A 23,962-nucleotide genomic window follows, 5' to 3' on the forward strand; every position below is an offset into this window, starting at 1 on the left:
AAATAACTTGGACTTTGAAATGAAATGATTAACACTTAACATTTACTTTCTTGAGTAAATGGCAATGGTGAGATCCTGTGTCTCGTATCCAAAATTAAAATTCCACAATTGCACAGTATTTAGAGGCTTGATTACCCTAAAAGCTGCTTCTGACCAATAAGTGGCACAATTACGTAAATGTAAAACTTGACTTAAAACACACACACACACACACACACACACACACACACACAAACACACACACACACACACACCAAAATACAGCTGTGGAGTGGTGGAGTGCACATGCAGCAAGGTTCTCAGAGCCAGAGTTTGTCTAGTGGCGCCCCCTGATGGTCAATGACAGTACTGTACAGTACACAAAACAAAGATTAGGCCTTTACATTCATATTTAATACTGCAACATGACACAAAAATGTTATATCTTTAGACAGAAGTAAAGTATCTAGTGAGAATAATATCATAATACATACTAATCATGTAAGAAAAGATGACAGACTGCTATGGGTTGTTTTGTGTTTAAAGGAACAGTACACAACGAATGAATAGTCTGATTGCTGTTGTTGGATGAACATTTTGTATCTCTGTAATGCTGGGTTTCCACAGGCAGCTGAAATAACGGCAGAGCGCAGCAATTCAATTAATTCCCAATGAGAACAGCAGTACGTGCGAAATCCACTGATGGCGGCGAAAGTGCCCGGATGTTCACCGCTCTGCCCGCTCCCCCCAAAGTTGACTCCGAGTCAACTTCTGCAGAGCGGTAGCCAGTGAGAGGGCAGACTCACGAACGGGCCTCCAACATATTCTACCGTGTGTACACACGTGCTATACATGTAGACTAAAAGATTGTGATTTGCCTACGGCTGACTTTATGATACATCTTTGAGTGACTACAGGGATGCTAACAGCTAGCTTGGCAAAAGGTCGTCCAGGCAGTTGGTACTCCTGGTGGGTTTTTATATACTGTATATTTGTTTTAGTAGTTGTAGCATTGTAGTAACGTTAGCATTGTAGCAATGACAACTAGCTTTTTGCTAGCAATATAACGTTATTAAAACTAAACTAAACAACTTTTTAAGCAGCAAAGTATGTGATGTCTGCTTGTTGCAGTTGAAAAAGGCTGCCTGTGGAAACCCAGCGTAAGCCAAAAAGTTTGAGAACTTCTGGTTTAATCTTTAACACAGTATCTTAATTTATAGACTTGTTTTAATGTAAAGTTTGAATTTGAAAATTAACTGTAATACATAAATAAATAAATGTGGAGTAAAAGGTACAAACATTAGTTGGTACTTAGTACTCGATGAGTTTCGGTTATTTCAGCATGAGTGTCTCTGGCAGAGTGAACAGTCCTATGTGCATTAGAAAGCACCTTTGACCAAAAAAATGGAAGACTGGACAATATGTTTTGCTTCAGGTTATGTCATCTGTCACACAGGTGAAACCATAGACTGAAACACTGAAGGGTAACGTTTGTGCGACATGAAAACCAGTGAATAACTTGAAGCTGTGTCGGGTATTTACTGAACCATTCCAGTTGCTGGATGGCGAACTTCCTCCAACACAACAATGTTAACCCTCTGGAGTCTGTTCATCCCTGACTACACTAAGCATCTTTTATTAGTTTATTTCTCATGTAGAGACAAGCTGAGAAAAGCAATTCAAAATGCTGATGTGTGGCTTTCACACTGATGTTTGTCGATACAGCATAGTATCGCAATATTTTCCGTGGTAATACTGTATCAATACACAGACGCCAAGTATGGATCTATTATATATGTGTTGGTCAGTTTGTCTGCTTGACAATGCCATTTCGCAGCAATACAATTGAAGTGAGATGAACAAACAGAGACATTTATCTTTTTTTGATAAAACAGATGTTGACAAAGTTTCCTTTTGGGGACGTCATTTGAAATTGGGAAAAATTTGCAATTCTCGCAATAATATCGTATTGTGACAACGTATCGTGATGATATCGTATCGTGAGGCCTCTGGTGATTCCCACCTCTAGTGACTTAGGCCTGGTGGGGGGCAACTTAGGCCTGGGGGGGCCACCACCAGGCTTGCAATACACTGGGGGGGAAACCCTGCAGAGAAAGCTTGACCAAAAGATTAACCAAAATGAACCTGCATTCCTAATTCCTGACCCTATGCTTGATAGAATCGTTACTGTGGGACTTCCTGAAGGCATATTATGATCAGGTTATGGAAAAGTGTGTCCTCATATCAGACAGTGTCCCACATCTCCCCGTGCTCTCTTCCCTGCTCTTCTCTTATTTCAATGGTGTTCCTGTGCTGAGAGGCCACTACAGGCCCTTGACAATGACACCACTGTGTTATTAAGCTTTGTGTTGTACTATATTCATCTGCCCCCCTTCATCTCCCTCTTCATCTGACCCTGTTCCCTCTCTCTCGCAGCCTTCTGCCTCTCTGGCAGCGTCTTGCTATAGATCCCCTCTTTCTTCTCCGAGCCCTCCCCTCCGCCGTTCTCCACTTCTACAGTATCTTTTATTCAATGAGCCATGACTCAATTCACATTTGTCTGTTGTTTGCTTGGACGCCTACAGAGTTCCTCTCAGACAGTGCTGAGGCCAGAGCAGTGCAGGGCAGCTGGAAACTCTGCTCCGTATGAACGTAGACTGGGCTGATGTTCTTGTGAACGTGAATTACTAAGTATTCATTATTTGGATCCAAGTGAATTATTATGATAGATAACAAAAAAATACAATGTTATGGAGTTTCTTTGTTTTATAGCACTTCAAAGACACACACTTTACACAAATAAATAAAGATTCACAAATGTATTAAACTTATTTTAATGATGAAGATAAACCATGTGTAAGTGTGGAAAAATTAATTAGTGGATAATGTCCCCCTTCTTGCTGTGAGGACTTTTGTGAAAATTCATTTTTCTTGTGTGGAGTTCATATCCTGCTTTTTATTTAAGGTTTTATGAGACACACAAACAATAGACACATCATTTTTAGGATGGTATTAGTAATTCAAGCCATTGTGGATCCACTTTATCTATTATTAATTAAACTGTAAACTAGCGGACACCTTCTTTAAAAACACTTACATTTACAGTTCTGCTAGTAGGAAATGTATTACTAAGAAAATCTGAACTGATTTGTGCTGACATGAACATCCTGAAATTATTTGGAAGTCAGTGCACGCTCATCTGTACATGTTCATGTGCTTGTGTTTAAAACTGTGCATAAGTATAGTTTATAAGTAAAAGACATTGGATGTCTTGCAGATTGGATGTGTCTCTGCAATTGAGCTCTAGCTGCAATCCATAATCAACCTATCAATATATTTTCATGGAAGCAGATACTGTATGCGCAGGAAACTGTATGAACTGAGCTCCATCTAGTGGTAGATGGAGTTCAAAGACGCACATTTTACACAAATACACACTCTTCAAACCCACAGTACAGGCCAACTCTCTGTGTTGTTTTTATTGGGGAAAAGCTTAACATGCATTTTCCAACACCAATGAATACAATGCAAAGTACTGTATGCCAAAAAGATTTACACATGGAAAATGATGACAATAAAACCAAATGAACCAACCGGGTCATTTATACTTCCTTCAGACATTCATCATTAAAACTCATTGGCCACTTTGTCTGTTTTGAATAAAGTACATCACCTTCAGCACAGAACACTGTTCCTTAAAGTATATCAGGACATACAAATGCATCTTGGGCACATTTCAGAATGCTGTGGATAACAATTCAAGGGCACTATCTCGAGATTACAACTTAATAAAGTGACTTCAAATTTGGCAGTAATGCACCTCCATAAAGTTGGGGAGATATCCTGACTCTTTGTCTTGAATACGTGTCAAACTCCAAAATGGCAGAATTCTACATGCAATGGCATCTTCGTCAGACCATCCCTGCCTGGCAAATGCCAACATCTTTTCATAATCCATACACTGTTAGTAACGCAGGTTTTCTGTTAACTATTTGTAGTCACCAAGCCCAAACTGAGATCAATTTTTTCAGACGTGACAAAGCTCCCCCAGAGCCACAGAATATTATACAACTGTCTTCGCAGGCAGAGTAGTACTCCTCAAGATGATTAAACTGAATTTAATGTGTAAAATTAGACAGAACCACATAGATTTACATTCTGGAATTACCAGCAAACCACGGCCTGAAAACATGATTACATAAAGCTCATTTGTATTTGTATTTATTATAAGGATCCCCATTAGCTGACGCCTAGACGACCCGCTAGGCTTCCTGGTGGTCCAAAACAACATTAAAATCAGACAATATTAAAACATTTCCTGACACATACAGAAAAGAAAAGAACACAAATACCACAACTGCATACAGAACTAAATAACAAAAAAGCAACCAAAATAAAAATTTAATAAAAACAATAACAAACCAAGCAAATAGAGAAATATCTTGAAAACAAAGCTAAAAAATAGCTAACATTAAGGTAGCTCACATAGACAAAAAAGAAAATCTAATATTTTAACCACATAATAAGAAATCTCATGATAAATAATTTAAGTAAGATTTGACTTTTTTTTCAAAATGTACCTTTCCTGTGATAAAACGAATGTTACTTGGGATATTATTCCACAAAAAACTTGCTCTGGAAATGAAAGTTTTTTTCAGGTTTTGGGATTTTGGTAAAGGTGCAATCATCTGCCCGCTACTGGCTCCTCTTGTTAAATACTGTTAAGTGTGGATATGTGAACTGTAAGTTAGGTTATCAAAACTAAATGACAGCAGAGATGCAAAGAGAATAAGTGCAACACCCTACAATTCTATACAGTGGGAGGTCCCTGTTTTATAGCACTCTCTGAAGGACTGTTGAACCAACAGCAAGTATCACTTCCTCCCTCACTGAATCAGGTAAATCACAAATTATTCATGTTTCCACATAACCTGTACAGTGACTGACAGGGGCAACACAGAGTCACTGAAAAAGCAAAGATGCTATCACTATACGTTTCTCACCGGAATGACAATATCAAAATACCGGTGACCCTGTAATACAGGACATATACTGCAAAACAGTCACATAATACATCCAGATTAACTATACACCTACAATGGCAAAATCTTTTTTTATAAAAAATTATTACACATATATATATACACACACTATTTATTTACTGCATTGTGAAGTGCTTCAATGATATTTATAGACAACTCAGATCAAACTGCACGCTAGACAATTCAGTTCTAGCCTTTTACACATTTATACACGTGTAGTCATAGGAATGTCTTTAAAAACAGCCATATCCTGGTAAAAGGCTGAACCTGCAAAAAGCACAAAAGAGTTTACAGTTTTTCTTAATCGATTTGGCACATTTACTGAAACAAACTTGTCAAAACTCTAAGTACAACCCTCACACCACTTGGTACATTCAGCACATCACTCTATGTGACCTGCAAAAGGTGATTACTCCATCAAAATAATGCTGTAAATAAATCCATCAATGAATAAATCATTGGCATCAAAACAAAAGGTTCCTTCATCATAGCTTAGACCAAGACAGTCAAAATGCAAAGACATCTTGTCAAATGACAGTGCACGCTGAAAGGGTGATAGTTACCCACTAATATTGTCCAGTTGCTAACATTGTATATTTAGGTAGCTGAATATTATTGATGTCAGCCATGGCACACAATATACTTTCTCATTGTATGTACACACCAGCCAAATGCAAATACATAAAGAAAGCCTGTACAGAAAAAAAAAAGATATACAACAGCAAAATGATCATGAAATACTGTACAAAGTGTGCAAGAAAAAAGAAAATATGTAGCAAATGTATCAACCTCATGGGTCATCCAATCTCTCCTCTCTGTCTGGCCACAACATTTTATCGACATCACACCTGATATCCTCAGTGGTGTAGTCTACGTGATACGCAGGTATACGCAGTATAGCCACTAAGAAAGCTCCAGGATTTCCATATATCCACTTAAAAATACCCAATGACACGCAACAACATACTTTCCATTATATTTTTTATATATTTTGAATTGTCATCTGTGTTTTTCTTCTTCACATAGGCTAAATAAAGGTATTTCCACCGTAAATTGGTGCATAAAAGTGTTTCCGAATACAAGAAAACAAAATCGTTGATGCTGAAAAATTCTCCTGGGGGGACACCCAGACCTCCCACTATGATATGCCTCCCCAAAAGGCAAATTCTGGCCAATATACACACACAGTACAGTATACCTACTACAACACATTAGACTACACCACTGGATATCCTCCCTTGCAATGCAACGAAAGAACAACTTTTGGCATGACGCGCCCGCGCCCCCTCATATCCTCACCTGCCACCTGTTTGCGTTTGGTTGCTCTAAATTGTGAGGAAATTGTATAGTTCCCTATATAGTCTAAGTCTATTCATCTGAAAACTTGTACAACTAAACCACATACCTATTATGTATCTAATATGTATGTGTGACAGGTTATTGTGATTGTTGGTGGCTCTATTTTGCATGTAGGGATTTACACAATAAACATATGTATAACTGCATTTGAGAATAATATGATTCAATGGCAAATGAATGCAAACTATTTTGACCTGCGAGGCTTACTCAATGCATTTTGTGCCAAAGCAATTACAAATGACTATAGTCATGTGAACAACTGACCTAATGTTCATATAAATAATCATATATAGTATGATGAAGTTTAATAGTTATTCAATGATTGTGCCAAAGCGATTGAGAAAAACTGTATAGTTTCTACAGAGAAGAAAGGAAACAGCTCTGCCTCAGAGAAACTCTCGTCTTTTCAAGCAGTCCAAAGTCAAGAAAAAATACAAATGGCACATCATTTCACAAACAGGAAATAACAACCATAACCATACGTTCACTTTTGATGGCAATTACTGATTACGGTGTATTGACAACAAATAACCAACAACATGATATCCTTATGTATTGTGAAGAAAAAAATCCAACTCCATATTATTTTGTAATAGCAGAAGTGGCTTTGTTTCAAATATGACGCTAGAATTTTCACTTAATATATGCTATCAACCATGGTTGTGTCTTTTTGTGTCTATGCCTATGTGTTCTTGTTTTATGATTATGGGTTGTATTGTTGTGGCTTATCTCATGTTTTAAGCCATCAACCTGCTAGGGACTGCAGATGAAAATTAGCCTGCATGGCCAAATCTGGCACATTTACATGTTGGACTCTGGGCTCATGTTGATTAAAGCTAGCTAAAGTGCGTAGTTTCTGTCGCCCCCATGAGGAACTTTAAGTAATCTGCATCCTCACGATACAAGCCTTATGTGATTGCGCTCCATTGAGGCAAGTTTCTTTCAAAACCCAAATACTGTTGTAATCTCTTACTATAAAAATGTAATTTCTATGAGACAGGGTTGTCATGGGATATCGTAGACATCTTGACCTCAGATATTGGATCTCACAGTATAAGTAGGGTTCATCATACTGACAAAGATATTATTTTTTTCTGGATCACATGATTGCAAATTACATAACACATGGACATTTTTGGTCTGGTTTCTAATAATTGGTAATGCTTATTATAGGCGCAGATAGTTTCTGATGATTTCAAAGTGTGGCACTATGGGAAGCTCTTACCCAGACTGAAGGGGGTAAACTTCTGGGCCTGCTGAGCTCCAATCTCAGCCACATACAGGGCCCCTGTCTTTAGGTCCAGGTCTACCAGGTGGGGCTTCACTTCCTCAGCCAGCTGGATCACACTGACCACACTGCACTGGCCAATCAAACCCACCGGTGGGGCATCCAGCAGCGAAATCTGGTTGGTGTTGAGCTGGACAACAACAAAGTACTTCTTGTCTGGTGTCAGGCGGACAGAGTAGGGCGCATCCTCAGTGAAGCAGCTCCCCCATGTCCCCAGCCAGTCCCCGGTAATGGAGTTAAAGACCTGGATCCTCTTGTTCCCCCTGTCGGCCACCCACACCCTGTGGGCGTTGTCCACAGTCAGGCTGTGGGGGATGTAGAACTGAGCCAGGCCTTGTCCTTTCTCTCCGTGCATCCACAACACCTCCTGTTCTTTGGACAGCTTGATGAGGCGGTTGTTCATCCCCCCGTCACCGTCCACGATGTACATCTCTCCGGAGTCGTGGACGAAGATCTCCGCCGGCTGGTCGAACTGCAGAGGGTTCAACCCGGAGCCTGCCTTCCCTGGCGTACCAAGAACCTGACAAAACCAAGAAAGTAGTCAACACCAAGCAACATTTGGCTTTTCTAATTATATATATATATATATATATATATATATATATATATATATATATATATATATATATATATATATATATATATATATATCACGCTAAATACTACAAGCTAATGGAACCTGAACCTAGTCTCACATAGCCAGACCTTCCTCAACAGCGCTGCAAAGGAGGGTCTGGCTAGTCCACACAGCAATCCGGGATGGGAGAAAAACGTGCTCTGTTTATTGGCATTTCTTTAAACCAATCACAATCGTCATGGACATCGCTCAGCGGCGAACGGAGCAACGATGCCTCTGCAAAATAGCCTCGGGAAGGAACTTGTTTTGGTGGAATGTGGAGGTTCAAAAGTAGTTTTAGTCGTGCAACAGAAAACTCAGATTGGACAGATAGTCTAGCTAGCTGTCTGGATTTAACCATAGAAAAGAGGGACATCCGGCGGAATTTCTGGCCGCACCTGAACAATCCCAGAAGTTGTATATTGTGGATAAAGACTAACCTGAACCAAATATTTCTAGTTACAAATCAAATCCTAGAGAAAGCAGTCACCTGCAGGAGCTTCCCAGATGGGGAGTACTGTTTGATGCAGTGGCCGTACGGGCCGTTCCCCACATCTGTGATCCACACAGTGGGGTTTGACGAGGCAGCGTCTGCTACAAATATACCATGAGGCATCTCCAGGGTGGTCGTGTTCCAGGCCATAAGGAAATCTCCGTCTGTGGTGAAAACCAGCACCTTGGGCACATTGTTACCTAATAGCAAAGCAAAGGCAAACACTGTCTGAAATGTCTGGCAGTACATTTTATATTGATTTGATCGGTACTTGTTCAAAGTAAAAAGTATGATCAAGAGAATAGGAGCTAGGAAGATGAATAGAGTATGAATAATACTATTCTGCAACGTAGGGGTTGTAAAGATATCAAGAGACAATTGTTTGACAGCCATTTAATGCTTTATAGAAACCAAATGTGTTTCTGGAATTTTTTGACAATACTAAAAATATGGAATATTATCAGCTTTGTCTTTGTAAATGGTAATGGGTCTAACAATTTGTATATGCCATAAGGATCTGAATGCCACTCAGAAATGGTTATTATGCATCAACAAAGGGTTAAATGTACTGTGTGTGAATTTTCAGATTTGGGATACACTTTGTGGTGCTTACTAGCTGGTTTTGGACAAACACACACTTAGATGTGGGTATTAGGACTAACTCCAAGTCATGCTGGAGGAGGATTAATTGATGATATTAATGGGTGATATATTTACAAACAGCTGTATGCAGATTGGGTACATTTGATTGGCATGAAAAGTTGAAACAAAAGAATAAAACATGAGCCATCTGTAACAATTTCAAATTTCAAATATATATATATATATATATATATATATATATATATATATATATATTTGAAATTTGAAAATATATATATATATATATAAAAAATATATATATTTGAAATTTGAAATATATATATATATATATATATATTTGAAATTTGAAATATATATATATACATACACACAGTACATTCACAAATCTTAGGAAACAATTGTAAGCTTTTACAAAAATCAGTATGCATTTACACAACAAGATAGACATTCACACATCTCAGTGCACGTTTAAGCATCAACAACAAGTCTCAGCACACATCTGAAAATGTCATTCATATTTTCAAATTAGAACACACCTACAAGTCTTATACACATCTGGAATTATTTTCACAAATGTTAATGAACATTTGTGACGGCTCCTAGGCCTATTAAGTCCCTTTGGTTGCTGGGCTCTGGGGATTTGCTAATGAGGACTGATGATTGACACCTGGAGCAACTGATTGCTCACCTGTCTATAAGTAGGAGTGCTTGGCCAGTCATTCTCTCTCCCTCCTCAAGACTACTTGGTTTGTTTGGATTTTGGGTTTAGTTATATTTGCGTTCTAGCTTTGATACATCTACAGACATCCATACATTTCACACATTACTGATTAACTGATTTCACATTTATCTTGGTTACTTTAATAAATGTGGTTTAACTGAACAAACCTTTGTCAGTTAAACCAATGTCATGCCTTTGAGCCAGGTCGTGACATGGGGGCTCGTCAACTCAGCCATTGGTAATAATTATTTATCTTGTTAGGTTGGGGTGGAGTATCACATGTGATTTTAGTTGTTTGGAGTTTTGTTTGAGGACTTTAGAGGAAGGTTTTTCTTTGGCTCAATGTTGAGGTAAACAAATAGTGCTTAATTGGTTGGTGTGGTCTTGTTGTGACTGGTGTCCTCCTCTGTCAGGTTTAGCAGCAGGTTATATTAGAGTCTGTTGCAGGGTAATTTGTTAGTGTGACGGGGGAAGTGGTTGGAGTTTTATGCTCGGGATCACATCCATGGTGTTCTGAGGGTGACTGCATAGCAGGGGCCTTTTCAGACCCATTGGTTTACAGTGAATAAATACCCGCCACCTGTACCTGTCCGAAGACTAGGGATGAGTTTTAGTTAGCTAGTTTATTGTACTAGTTAGTTTAGAATGAGGTTCCAGTTTGTTTTTATATGTTTTGGACCATGTTATTTTGGGAGGATTTGTTTGCTTCACATTGAGTATTATCCTTTTTTATGCTTGGTTTGTTAGGTCTAATATTGTTGAAAATTTCAAGGTCCATCTGTTGAGTTGCTGGAGCAATGTACTAAAGAACAGCTGAAGAGGATTGCTCAGCATTACTCTATTGATGTGGACCTAAGGAGGCCCTGAGGTGTGTCATTATGGCTAATTTGGCAGAAGAGAAAGTGTTGGGGGGGGATGAGGGAGATAAGAGTAGTTTAACTATTTCCACTACTGCGTTAACATTTGAAAAACAAAAAATATTATTGGTTTTGAGAATGGAACAGGAATTGGAGAAAATCAAATTCAGAAGGGAACAATGGAAATTTGATTTGGAAGTTCAAAAATTGACATTGCTGAAAGAGGGAAAAATTTCTGCATCAGCTTTAAATTTTGAATCTCCTCGCTTATGTTTTGATGTTGCAAGCAATTTGAGGTTGTTGCCAAAGTTTAGTGAATGTGATGTAGAGATTTTCTTCAGTTTGTTTGAGCGGATTGCAGATTCGAGAGACTGGCAGGATGAGGAGAGAACTTTGTTGTTACAGTGTATTTTTACAGGTAAAGCACAGCAGGCTTACTCAGCTTTGTCTTCTGAAGCCTGTAAAAAGTACAAAACGGTCAAAGCAGCTGTCTTAAAGGCATATGAGCTCGTTCCTGAGGCATATCGTTAATGCTTCAGGGGCTGCGAACAGACTGGTGAACAAACACATGTTGAGTTTGCCAGGGATTTGAAATTGCATTTTAATCGTTTGTGCTCTTCTGGTGTTACGTTTGATGAGTTATGTGATTTAGAAGTTCTAGAGCAGTTTAAACAGTCTGTGCCCGATTATGTCGCGACCTATGTTAATGAACACAAGGTCAAGTGTCCGAGTGAGGCTGCAGTGCTGGCCGATGAATGTGTTGACACACAGGCGTATCTTTGGTGAGCAGGGCAACAATGAACGCTTTCCCAGGGCAGAGGTTATGTCCCCAATGTTGGAACACCATTCTATGGACAAAAGTGACCCAACGGTGTGTAATTATTGCCATCAACTAGGTCATTGGAAGAAAGGGTGTCCTCTGCTACAAGAGAAAAGTACGATGTACAATGTTAAGTCGGCTGGTTTGACTGCCCCTGTTCGGAGTCTTACACCTGGTGTTGCGGCAGGTTTGGTGGCTCCATTTCGGATGCAGGTTAAGCCAGTATATACTTCGGAGATTGATTTGTGTTATGCTCAATTTGTCTCTGAAGGCTTTGTAAAGCTGCTTGGTAGTGATGAGGGGGTTCCAATCAAAATTTTGAGGGATTCGGGAGCGCAAAGCTTTGTGAGGAGAAAGATTTTGCCTTTTTTCTCCAGTATCAGACACCAGTAGCTGTTCCCATTTGGGGCTTGGGCCTGCGGACTATTTTTGTGTCTGTGCACAAAGTGCATCTGTCTTGTGGATTGGTACAAGGGGAGGTAGACGTAGGTGTTTGTGCAGAACTACCAGTTGAAGGGATTGACGTTATTTTGGGAAATGACCTGGTAGGGGGTTGTATGTGGCCAGAGGATGTAGGACCAAATGGTGTACCCCTACCGCCAATACGAATGCATATGTCTGCTTTAGTTTCAGGAGTGCCAGAGGTCCCTGAAAGGGGGAGGGCAGTGTGTGCAGTCTTGTCTTCTGAGATGCAAGTGGCCGGTAAACCAGAAAGGAGAGAGGGAAGAGAATGCGCCGCATTACGGACAATGTGGTGGCAGATGCCCTGTTGCGTGTGCCATTGTTGTGTCAGGACTACCTATCATTTTCTTGTTTCATGAAATGTTCCAGTATTTCCTTGGATTTACGACCCTTGGGTTATGTAGATAATGCGCTGAGCTGAATGTTAGAGATGGTATTGACATGGTCGGTTGTTTAATATAAAATGTGTTTTGTTGGATTTAACTGTTTTTTTTTTTTTTTTTCCAAGGTCATGGTGGGACGTTGTTCTTGAGGAGGGGGGTGTGACGGCTCCTAGGCCTATTAAGTCCCTTTGGTTGCTGGGCTCTGGGGATTTGCTAATGAGGACTGATGATTGACACCTGGAGCAACTGACTGCTCACCTGTCTATAAGTAGGAGTGCTTGGCCAGTCATTCTCTCTCCCTCCTCAAGACTGCTTGGTTTGTTTGGATTTTGGGTTTAGTTATATTTGCGTTCTAGCTTTGATACATCTACAGACATCCATACATTTCACACATTACTGATTAACTGATTTCACGTTTATCTTGGTTATTTTAATAAATTTGGTTTAACTGAACAAACGTGTCTCCCCCTTTTTGTCATGCCTTTGAGCCAGGTCGTGACACATTTTTAATTTATTCTATCTATTCATTTAAAGTAAAGGTTTTATTTACAAAACAAACACAAATGTTTTTACTAATATGATCAAAAACCTACATTTGGAGTACACAAATGAAATAAAGCAAAATGTAGATTTGCTCTAACTTGATAATTTGCATGTGGAGCTGGGCGATATGGAAACAAAATCAAATATCACTATTTTTGGCCAAATAAATCAATGTCGATATTGTGGCAATATAGTAACGTTAACTATTGGTGCTTTCACAAAGCTAGTTAGTCAGGTAAATTCAGAAGTAATACACTTTAATGAAACCTCTTAAACCTTAAAAAGACAACCCTTGTGTCATATCACGATATTACGATATCCAAACATTAAGATATCTGTCCTCATATATCGATATAATATCGACATATTGCACAGCCCCTACTTGCACGTATTTACCTCTCTGTGCCACATGCACCACACCAGCGTACTGGTTGACAGCCACTCCGAACACCTCCCCGGTGAAGAGCTCTGGGTTCTTGGGCCAGCTCAGGTCCAGTTTGTACAGGGGTCTGCCCAGCAGCTGGTAGTCCCGTCTGAGGCTGGAACTGCCGGGCTGCTGGGTGCCAATGGTTCCACATCCGTACAGCATCACCATGAGCAAAACTAACGAAGCCATACTGGACGCTAGCAAACACGTATGGCCTCTCTTTTTCATCAGCATCGGTGGTTTAGCTGCTGGCTTGTGTTGCGTTTAATATCCTGGTCAAGTGACGCTCGGTAACGTTAGCTCTGCGAGAACACACTATGAAGTAGGCTAATCAGTTACCGTCAGCCACACAGTTTGTTCCGAAACAAGCAAAACATGTAATGTGATAACTGTTAAGATGCGATACTATAAAGTTAAAACCCGGGGATTTACATATCATTTGAAACCCACTGACCACATTCAATGTAGAATTCACTTCCTCGAGTCCTAGACAAAAACAAAACAGAGTGCAAGTGATTAACGCATAGCATTTCCGGTAATATTTCGCAATAAAAGCATTCCTAAAACACTAAGACCATCAATTCTGGCTAACGTTAATACTTTACCGTTACCGGGCAGATTATGGGCCAAGCAAGAGGTCCGACTCAATGTTTGAGTGAATATTAAAGAAATGCAGATGCCTGGTTGTTCGTATTTTACAAAGACCGTTGCGACTATTCCAACGCTATTATTTGAAGGCTTTTAATTTCAGGGCAAGCCTTTTTCTATTCCTGGTAATTTGTGGGATTTGACGCAGCACAACGTCTAACCAAAACGTACTGTAGAACGGATGTGACATCATCACGACGTGTTGACGCAGCTTTGACTGTGGAGGCGACTGTTGTGCTTCCCTGACAGTAGCTAATATTCGTATAATTCTTTTTTCAATACTTTTTTTTTGTTATCGCAGTGCGAATGACAGCGACACATTTCATGTAGTGTAAACCATAGAAGAATCGATTCCATGGAGGTCGTGGACAGCCCGCTTAATCTCGTAAGTTTCGGTCTTGATGTTGCAATAAGAGGCTAACGTTACTGTAGCTAAGAGAGAGATTGCATAGGTGAACTCCACTAGCTGGCTCCCATACAAGTTAGCGGCTAACCGTTCTGTTTGCCTTGTTCCTGTTGTCTGCTGACAGGCTACACATAATACATTTTGGGTTTGTCCTCGACAGAACGAGCCAGACTTCTGACGTTGGAACATGGCAGCTACTATCCGATTGAATAACGTTAGGTGTTTATGTTGTTATGGCTATGTCGTGTTAAGACTTGTTATTAACAGCGAGGTGCGAACTTACTTAGTTGACTTGTTTGCAAGGCCATTTAATAACTAATGTTGCTGTTAGCCGGGTATTTAAAAACGTATCGCTGTATGACCTCACTGCCATTTAATCGCTATAATGTCTCCTTGTTGTCAATTAAGGACAATGACAGTGGCATTCTTTTGAAGGCAAGTTACCCGTTTTGATCTAGCATATAACATTGTAATCAGCATTGTAATTAAGAAAGACGACATTAGGGGTAACGTTAGGGTTGGGTATGGTTTGGATTTTAGGGATTCCGATTCCAATTTTGCTTATTTATTCCGGTTCTTAACGATTCTTGATTACGATTCTTTGAGGGGCGGGATGAAAACCGATCACATGCTTAAGTCACAGATTGTGAATTGCTTGTTTTGTGGTTCGTATCCTATCATGTACTGACTTGACTTCTGTGAGTTGATTCTGTATCAGTGGAGCACTAGGGCTGCACATTAATCACGATTTTACCAAAATCGCAATATGAACTCGTGCAATATCCAAGAGTGACGCAGAGATCGAAAAGTGGGTGATGGTCAGCCGCTGTGGTAAATCGGTCCCTCCAGGATTCCGCGATGTTGCGATTGCGCCAGTTCACAGAAATTCGTGAATTTGGTGTGACTGCAACTTTTCCGCAAATTTGACCAATAACCAGAGTTTCCTGTGACTTCGACCAATCCCAGCAGTACCACGTGCCAGACTTTGCGTCAGTATGTGACTCTGAGAGCCAATGACCAAGCGGGAGTGAGACGTAACACACAGACGTCGCCAAATTAATTTCCTTGTTTCTGATATGAAGATGAGACGTGTGTGACTGACTCGGAACATCTCACATTTCCCAACAAAACGTACAGCGAAAGACTGTGCAAAACATGTCAGGCTGTCCTGCCAGCCTGTAGACATTTTAACGTCAATGTACGCTGTAACGTTTTTTCCCTCTAAAGTCACTGAAAACTGCTGCTGTTTCAATCCTGTCGCCCCCCCGCAACTGACGTGCACACACACACACACAAACAACACACATGGTGGATGCAGGAAAAAAACGGAGATGAGACGTACAGGATGACCTAAATTGAGGACAGCTACGCTCGTTATTGTAAGTGAAATGATAAGTTAAAGTCCAATAAGTAGCATTACTTTATCAAACTGTATGACTGTGTCCCAGGCCAGGATAGGAAATTAACTAACAATGTAAAGATCAACAAGCCACTGACATATGTTCAAATTTGATTCATTCAATAAATTTATTTTTGGTCTTAAATCCACCAGCCATTTTCATATAATACCAACGTTTGCAGCATCCTGAGCCTTTTTGGTTACTAGGAAAACTCAGCCCAGAGTCATTTTATTCTCCCCTAAACAAGTTTCCTTTTTATTTTTAAATTAAAATTTCACTGTCTCCCGCAACTTCATTGCAACAAAAAGACATCGCAACTTTTATTGCAATTTTTTACAAAAGCTCCCGCAAAATCAGGCATTTTGGGCCGCAACATCTCAAAAAAAGGTAGCGAATTCCTGGAGGGACTGGTAAATAGGCATAATTCGATTCCCTGGCGCCACATACCACTCACTACAGCGGCATTTGCCGGAGAGAGGAGAGATAAACTTGCGCTTAGTCGCTCTCGGGTACCGAAATTTGGCACCGTTTGATTTAGCGTGAATCAGTCCACGGTAGTACCGACATAATTCGGTCGGTACCCTAAAATGTACCAAGTTCGGTACCCAACCCTACTTTTCGGCCGGATGTCCGTTACCTTCCGCTTCATTGTGTTGTCATTTTAAACTCCGGTGGATTTTTGAGGACTATGGTTAACTGCTCCTCAGATCTCTGCAGGGTAAATAGCCTGTGATCCGTTAATCTGAGTTTTCTGTTGCACGACTAAAACAACTTTTGAAAGTACACATGTTCCACCAAAATAAGTTCCTTCCTGAGGCTATTTTGCAGAGGCACCGTGGCTCTGACCTCCCAAGACGATTGGTTTAAAGGAATGCCAATAGACCAGAGCACGTTTTTCTCCCATCCCGGGAGAACTAGGAGTGGCCAGATCCTCCTCCGCAGCACTGGGGAGGAAGGTCTGGCAATACGAGACTACTACATCCCTAGACGAGTGATTGCGGTTCACCGGCTCTGCTACCAACGGAGAGCCTACGAGCCTCTGTACAGCAGCGGGGGCGGGTTCAAAAAAGCAACTTGTGACAAATCTAGCAATTTTCTGGAGAAGAGAGACACCAGTATTGTCCGGAGAGAGCGAGGTCTTTCTCTGTGTGATCATTTTACAATCAAATACAGCCAAACGCACACCACAGCTGTTGTCTTTAACTTATGTATTAGGGGATTTGTCATATGATGTCGCGGTTATAAAATTAAAAGCCGTAAAGCCGCACATTTGAGAAACTAGTAGCACTAAATGATTCACATTTTCCCCGAATAATGACTGAAAAGATAAAGCAATTGTCAAAATTCTTGCGGATTCATTTTCTGTCGTTTGATTGTATTACTCTTATAATTACGTCAGTCAATTGTCCGTCGAAACCCACATTCAAATCAAATCATTCTACAAACACTCTGCGACGGGGGCAAGTCGAGGGGGACAAGAGAACGATAACGTAATTTATGATACGATGATGATTGGAAAATATTATTGAAACTTGCCTCTCTTCAGGCTCATCAGCAGTGCAGGAAGGCAGACCGTTTGCTGGTGGCTGGAAAGTATGAAGAGGCCATCTCCTGTCATGGAAAAGCAGCAGGTAAGTTCAGTGACACAGACACTGAGTCTGTGGCAATCGTGCTACTTTTGAGGATAGCTGCTCTTAAAGGAGAATTGCGGCGCAAAATGAACTTAGGGGTTAATAACACGTGTACTGAGTCGACCATTCTCTGGGATATGTTTTCATGCTAATTGGATGTGACCAGTTTTAGGGCAAACCGCTAATTAGCTTATAATGCTAGTCGTCGGGGCACTGCTAAAGTAAAAAGAAATCGCTATTTCTACACCACTAACAAGGCTCAAAACGGCACCACACTTCCACGGTAGTATAATGAGGGTCCCTACATGTAAACCGAAGCATTGAGAACTTTGTAAGTGGACTGACAGTTTCCAGTTAATCTTTTAATGTGTGTAATTATAATGTGTTGAGTTATTTAAACAAACCATCGGTGAAATAAACGCCTCCTGTCCGCGAGTCTCATTGATAGAGCCTGCGGATGGATGGAGCTCTATCAATGAGAGCTAGCTAGCCTCCTCTTAGAATTCCTCAGAAATTCACAAAAATTCATTAACTTGAAATCGGACACCGTTGTTAGCTTTATAAGACCTTGAGGTAGATGTTATATAAGTGGCGTGACGAAATTCAAACTGTAAATGTTCTCTAATTACGCCGAAAATGAAGCTAACTATCCATGATTTGTAGCAGCTAACGAAACCCCTAATGTTCACAAAAATTCATTAACTTGAAATCGGACACCGTTGTTAGCTTTATAAGACCTTTAGGTAGATGTTATATAAGTGGCGTGACGAAATTCAAACTGTAAATATAGCTACTCTAGTTATGCCAGCATCTGGCAGCCAGCCAAGATTAACTGGAACCTGTGGTAAGAGATTGCTGGCGTAACCAGCTCGCTGAACGCGCTCTCACTCACACACACCGGCCATTTAGCAGGAAGAGGGGAGTTGCAGGCCCTGGAGCTCTGTCATGGCAGCGGCGTTTGGTAGTCCATTAGCCCAAAAACCGGTGACTTTGCACGGGTATGAAGTGCTGTGGGCTGCCAGCCGTGACGGAGCTCAATCTACCTCACAGCAGGCCGGGGTCTGTGAAGGAAGGCAGGCTGGGCGACGAGGCAGCTACACAGGCAGCACCGGCGGCTGAACTCCGACACACAGTCGGACAAAATTTGCAATTAGCCATACATTTTCGTAAAACGGCCCATATTTGAGCTTTATACAGTTGATTTCTCACTTAAAAAAGTCTCAGAAGTGAATTTAATAACGAAATAGCCCGACAAACAATGTATAATTGTATATAATTGTCTGAAATACGAGATTATAACTTCTGTCTATGTCTCCATGTTGTTTCTATGTATTTGCAAAAACCAATCCGCACGCGCTCAATTCGATATGAGCATATACATATATGAGCATACCATATTTGGAAGAAAAGCTCTTGTTCCAAATAGAGCCATATTCACAGGGTAGTTAAGGGCCTAATAAAGTAGCATTCGGGCAATTTTCAGCCCAACCAATGTTACATACCCTATTAGGAGACCTTAAGGAACAGTGTAAAATACCCTATAGAATCATTCTATCACCCCTTTAATGGTTTCATGGGCGTGCTGGTCTTACAGGGAGGTGTGTTCAGGTGCATTCTGGGCATGCTGGTCTTACCGGGAGGTGTGTTCAGGTGCATTCTGGGCATGCTGGTCTTACAGGGAGGTGTGTTCAGGTGCATTCTGGGCATGCTGGTTTTACAGGGAGGTGTGTTCAGGTGCATTCTGGGCATGCTGGTCTTACAGGGAGGTGTGTTCAGGTGCATTCTGGGCATGCTGGTCTTACAGGGAGGTGTGTTCAGGTGCATTCTGGGTGTGTTGGTACATTCTGGGAGTATTGCTATCTTGAGGCAGCGAGAAGTGATCACACCATTGACCAACAAAAACCTGGTCTAAAGTCAATAACGCAGCATTTCATTGTTATTTTAACAGAGCATTAGTAAAATGCTCCTAGGCTCGTGCAGACTATGCTTTTTACACACACAGGGACCCACAGCAGCACACAAACATGCAAATGATTAAAAATAAATATATTACGGTGCAAATCCTCCATCATAACAGCAATGCTCTAAGGTCCAAACGCGCCTGGCTTTTAAAGGGAATGGGAGATACTCTGATTGGTCTATTGCATGTTACGCCCAAAACACACCTCTGATTAATGAAGACACTAAGTACAACCCTTGTATGCCATGCGCTTAGATCGTTAAAATAGGGCCCGAAGTGTTGCCACACTGGTGAATTCAAGGAAGGGGATGAATTTTCCAGTTCTCTTGTTTCTCCATTATCTCCGCCTCCAGCAGTGGCCATGGTGTCTGGAGAAGTGCAGCTGCAGGCTACTGATAAGCTAATGTTATGCTGTGTCTTTAGCTGCATACTACCAGTAAGCTAAGCTGTGTTTTTTTCTTTTTTCTTGGGATGTGCGCAAGCAGCGGGGATGGAGAGAGAAACAAATACTTGGGGGAATCGCTGATCCTACTTTTGATTTTGATAATCAAAATTGAAACCTTGATTTAAAATCGTGGCACCCCTAATTTATAGCCTCTATTTACATTGATAATGGAAGTTTGTGGAACAGGCAAAGTTGTTGGCCTCCCCCCGTGTTTCTGAACTCTCTTCTCTCTCTCTCTCTCTCTCTCTCTCTCTCTCTCTCTCTCTCTCTCTCTCTCAGATCTTTTGACAAATGCAATGAAGACAACCGAGTGTAAGCAGGTGAGATATTCCAGTTTGTTTGTGTGTGTGTTTGTGGAAAATGTGCCCATGGAGTACTTTTACTTTTGATATTTTAAGTACATCTTGCTGATAATACTTTTTTACTTTAAGAAAAGTAAACCTTTTCTGACATTATTAATGTTAGACAATGCTGTAATTTGCTTGGTGTCTCATACTTAAAGAGATATTCTGGCCATTTAAATCCAGCTCTGTGTCATGGCGGTGTGGGCAGTGTGTTTAGATGACTTTCCTCCGTGGCGCCAGCGCATGGGACTCCAAGCGGAGGTCTGCCAAAAGCCACTGGATGACACAAAACGCGTTGCATTATAAAAATTGCTCCTATATTATATTCCTAACATTAAAACACTGTCTGAAGTTTAAAAAAAAATGTAACAAAGCCATTAGTCACTATTACTGCTGATGTGGATTCACTGCTGGACAGGTAAGGCAGGTAGAGGGAGGAGTGGCTGGTGGGGGCTGCCATCGCAACCTGTAAATCTACATTCTTACAGATTTTGCCAAATTTTAAGAAACGTGCATATTAGTCAAACCATTACAAGCTTTTATTTTAGCTTGTTCATAAGAATTTCCTTACCAGTACGCTATGGCTGAAACATACCGGTGGTGGATGGGAGGTTTTATTGCACTTCCAGTAAGGAGTATAGTCGTCACCAGCTTGACTGAAAGGTTAACTTTCACTTCTCACCACTGCGGCCTATCTGCTCTCTCTCCGCTTTCGAACCTAAAAATCTCGATACTTACGATAAGTAAGAACTACTTCCAATTCAGAACTGGATTTTAGGGGGCATCCCTACTTGTTTACTAATTCTTTACAGACAAGTCTGCGTACTGACTTTCTTTCCTTGTGTTAGTTTGATATGTCAGTGTAACTGTAAATATTGTAAGTGCTGTGGCTGGTGTTGATACTGTGTGTCTGTAGGCCTGTCTGTCCATGGAGCTGCAAAGGGACAGTCATATCAAACAGCAGCGACTGATCCAAGAGCGCTTGAAGAGAGAGGCTCGCCGTGAGGCAACAAAGGCCCGACCTGGCCAGGTGCAGCTCTCCGGCAGCCCAGCCCTCCCGTCTCAAGCCCAGTCCGCCGGCCAGCTCCAGCCCCACGGTTCCCCAGGCCTCTCGGCTGAAGAGGGTGTAGGAATCAGGGAGAGGGAGTACGACACCTTGCTCTACCAACTTCAGACTCGGCAGACTGGCGGCTGCCAGCCTTTGACTCCACCATGCCCTGGATCTAAGACCACCAAGGACGACAAAACTCGCCTGGAAGAACAACAGACCACAATCAATGACCTGCGGCGCCTGGTCGACCAACTAATGAATGAAAACCAGCGGCTAGCAAGCGAGAACAAGCAGTTACAATCGGAAAACGCCCGGCTGCGCTCAGAGGCATGCGAGGCGGCAGACTTTGTGGAGCGCTCGGAGCTCTGGGTGCTCCCTCAAACAGGTGGCGCTATGGGAACAGGGGGTGGGCAGGAGAGGAAAAGCACAGGGAAGGGAAAGGAGATCGCAATCCCTCAGCTGCCACCGCTGGAGATGCCAGCTCAGGAAGATCTGTGTTTGGATGATCTGCCTCCTCTGGAGCTGCCAGAGGACATCCAGAATGAACTACAGGAGCTACTGGACAGGGACAAACTGTGATACGAGACATGTCTCTCTCAAACCCCCCCCACACCACACCACACACACACACCCACACACACACACACACACACACACACACCACACACACACACACACACACACACACACACACACACACACACACACACACACAAGGGTTCAACCAATATGGCTTTTGAGTTTGGATGCCAAAAATGTTTGACATCTGAAACCCACAGGCTCTGTCTGATCAGACCTCTGCTCAAGTTAAAGGTGGACAGAGCTATCATGGAAATTCTATGAGCCCCAAACTCTCTGCACTAATAAGAATGATACAGGTGCAGGAAAACTAATAATAATCAGGCAGATGAAGTGATAACACCTATACTACTAATACAATGATGCAATCGGAGATAACGGAATAGTTCAGCCACAATGTCAGATGGAAAACAGTGAGATTGTATGTCAGACAGTGATGGATGAGAAGATGGATGTTGAGGTTATATTTTAGTTTTTTTTTCTTAAACTACACAGAACATATTTTACATTGTGTCTGGAAATAGCCATTAAATAACTCTGAACAACTTAGGCAGCATAATTTCAGTGTTCCCAGAGCTAAATTATAGTGCTCTTTATAAGTCAATCATTTACGTAATATTTTGTACTTGTCAGCACAGTAAATAAACAACATTACATTGTTTAATTATTCCATTGGTGGACTTATTTGTAATTTGTGTGTATGTGATTTTGCATTACCTTTTTGACTTCTGCAACAGAACCTGATTTATTTATTTTTTTCTGACTACTGGAAAAAGAAAGAAAGAAAGAAAGAAAGAAAGAAAGAAAGAAATTTAAAAAAAGCATGAATGAGAGGTGTTAAAACACACCATTGTCTCAAACTTTATGAATGAAAACAACTGAATTTTCCTATTTCTGTCTAAAAACGATACTATGTTTAAAATCATCTAACATGATTAATGTCTATAAGATAATCGTGTAATCATGGACTTTTTTCAGAGCCCTTAATATGCTACATGAGCTGTTTGGAGTTATTTTCTGGGTTCCCAGCTGCCTCAGTTGTTAGATAAGTCACACACTGACATACAAACTCCACAGCTTGCATTAGGGTGAGTTGATAATGGCTAAATTTAGAATGTGTGGATGAACTGCTCCTTTAAGGGCATCATTGGAAGGGCGCAGCACCAACTTGACTGCCTATTAACAGTGTCAGAGGGAGGTATTGGTCTATCATAGGGGTTTCAGACTCATTTTAGTCCATTGGCCACATACAGCCTAATTTGATCTCAAGTGGGCCAGACCACTAAACCACTCCAGAAAGATCAGAAACTGTTCGCAAGTTGCTTCTGCTACGACGGAATTCTAAGGCCATTGTTGGAAGAAAAAACAATGTTACGGAAACAAGGAAGAGGGGTAATATTAGGCCTGATTGGACCCTTTGGCGGCCCGGTTCTGGCCCACGGGCCATATGTTTGACACCCCTGCCCTACCACACACACACACACACACACACACACATATACATCAGGATCATGCGCAGTGTGATTCAGTCACAGGAAAGCATATTGCTGTTGTTGAAGAAAAACTACATTGCTGCATATTTTCTTTTCTCTTAGCATACTTAAATTAAAAGCTTCAGTGATCATTTGTGTGTGAAGTGATTTTTTATGAGCAGGTCTTTGACATGTTATGGCTGCCAATGAGAGAATACGTACCATCTCTGATTTTCTTGCAGATTGGTGTTTTTATGCAACAACAGCAATACACACACACACACACACACGACATTAGCTAAAGCCTGAGGTTAACCTAAAGGTGATAGAGCCTTGCAGACACATCCAGACACTGCTTGTTCACACTGTGAGCAACTAAGTTGATGAGTTTCTCTGTTCTCCAAAGCTTTGCAACAGGAATAAGGAGTTTGCT

At 41.1% G+C, this 23,962-nt stretch overlaps 2 protein-coding genes across 3 annotated transcripts; one reads left to right on the forward strand and one right to left on the reverse strand.

The window, feature by feature from the left end:
* Positions 1-3,427: 3,427 nt before the first annotated feature.
* LOC120550740 (NHL repeat-containing protein 3-like) lies at positions 3,428-14,108 on the reverse strand. Its single transcript, XM_039787515.1, has 4 exons — positions 13,563-14,108; positions 8,775-8,977; positions 7,606-8,188; positions 3,428-5,288 (listed from the first exon to the last, which is right to left on the reverse strand). The coding sequence occupies exons 1-4, from the start codon at positions 13,825-13,827 to the stop codon at positions 5,227-5,229; spliced, it is 1,113 nt and encodes a 370-aa protein (XP_039643449.1). The 5' UTR covers positions 13,828-14,108; the 3' UTR covers positions 3,428-5,226.
* A 311-nt stretch (positions 14,109-14,419) lies between these two features.
* On the forward strand, positions 14,420-22,128 carry nrbf2b (nuclear receptor binding factor 2b). Of its 2 annotated transcripts, none has more exons than XM_039787516.1 (5): positions 14,420-14,626; positions 17,594-17,678; positions 20,363-20,403; positions 21,344-22,077; positions 22,111-22,128. In XM_039787516.1, exons 1-4 carry the CDS (start codon positions 14,597-14,599, stop codon positions 22,055-22,057), a joined length of 870 nt encoding a protein of 289 aa, XP_039643450.1. In that variant the 5' UTR covers positions 14,420-14,596; the 3' UTR covers positions 22,058-22,077; positions 22,111-22,128. The 2 variants fall into 2 exon arrangements, with proteins under 2 accessions (XP_039643450.1, XP_039643451.1); XM_039787517.1 differs by lacking the exon at positions 14,420-14,626 and adding an exon at positions 15,983-16,026.
* The last annotated feature ends 1,834 nt before the right edge of the window (positions 22,129-23,962 follow it).

This window comes from Perca fluviatilis, chromosome 21 (assembly GCF_010015445.1).
Source record: "Perca fluviatilis chromosome 21, GENO_Pfluv_1.0, whole genome shotgun sequence".
In the NCBI taxonomy this organism is placed as follows: domain Eukaryota; kingdom Metazoa; phylum Chordata; class Actinopteri; order Perciformes; family Percidae; genus Perca; species Perca fluviatilis.

Coding starts and splice junctions, on each gene's coding strand:
- LOC120550740 (XM_039787515.1), bottom strand. CDS start 13,827: ATGCTGATGAAAAAGAGAGGCCATACGTGTTTGCTAGCGTCCAGTATG. Junction 8,978..13,562: donor GGTGCATGTGGCACAGAGAG/GTAAATACGTGC, acceptor CTTTGCTATTAG/GTAACAATGTGCCCAAGGTG. Junction 8,189..8,774: donor CATCTGGGAAGCTCCTGCAG/GTGACTGCTTTC, acceptor TGGTTTTGTCAG/GTTCTTGGTACGCCAGGGAA.
- nrbf2b (XM_039787516.1), top strand. CDS start 14,597: ATGGAGGTCGTGGACAGCCCGCTTAATCTC. Junction 17,679..20,362: donor CTGTCATGGAAAAGCAGCAG/GTAAGTTCAGTG, acceptor TCTCTCTCTCAG/ATCTTTTGACAAATGCAATG. Junction 20,404..21,343: donor AGACAACCGAGTGTAAGCAG/GTGAGATATTCC, acceptor GTGTGTCTGTAG/GCCTGTCTGTCCATGGAGCT.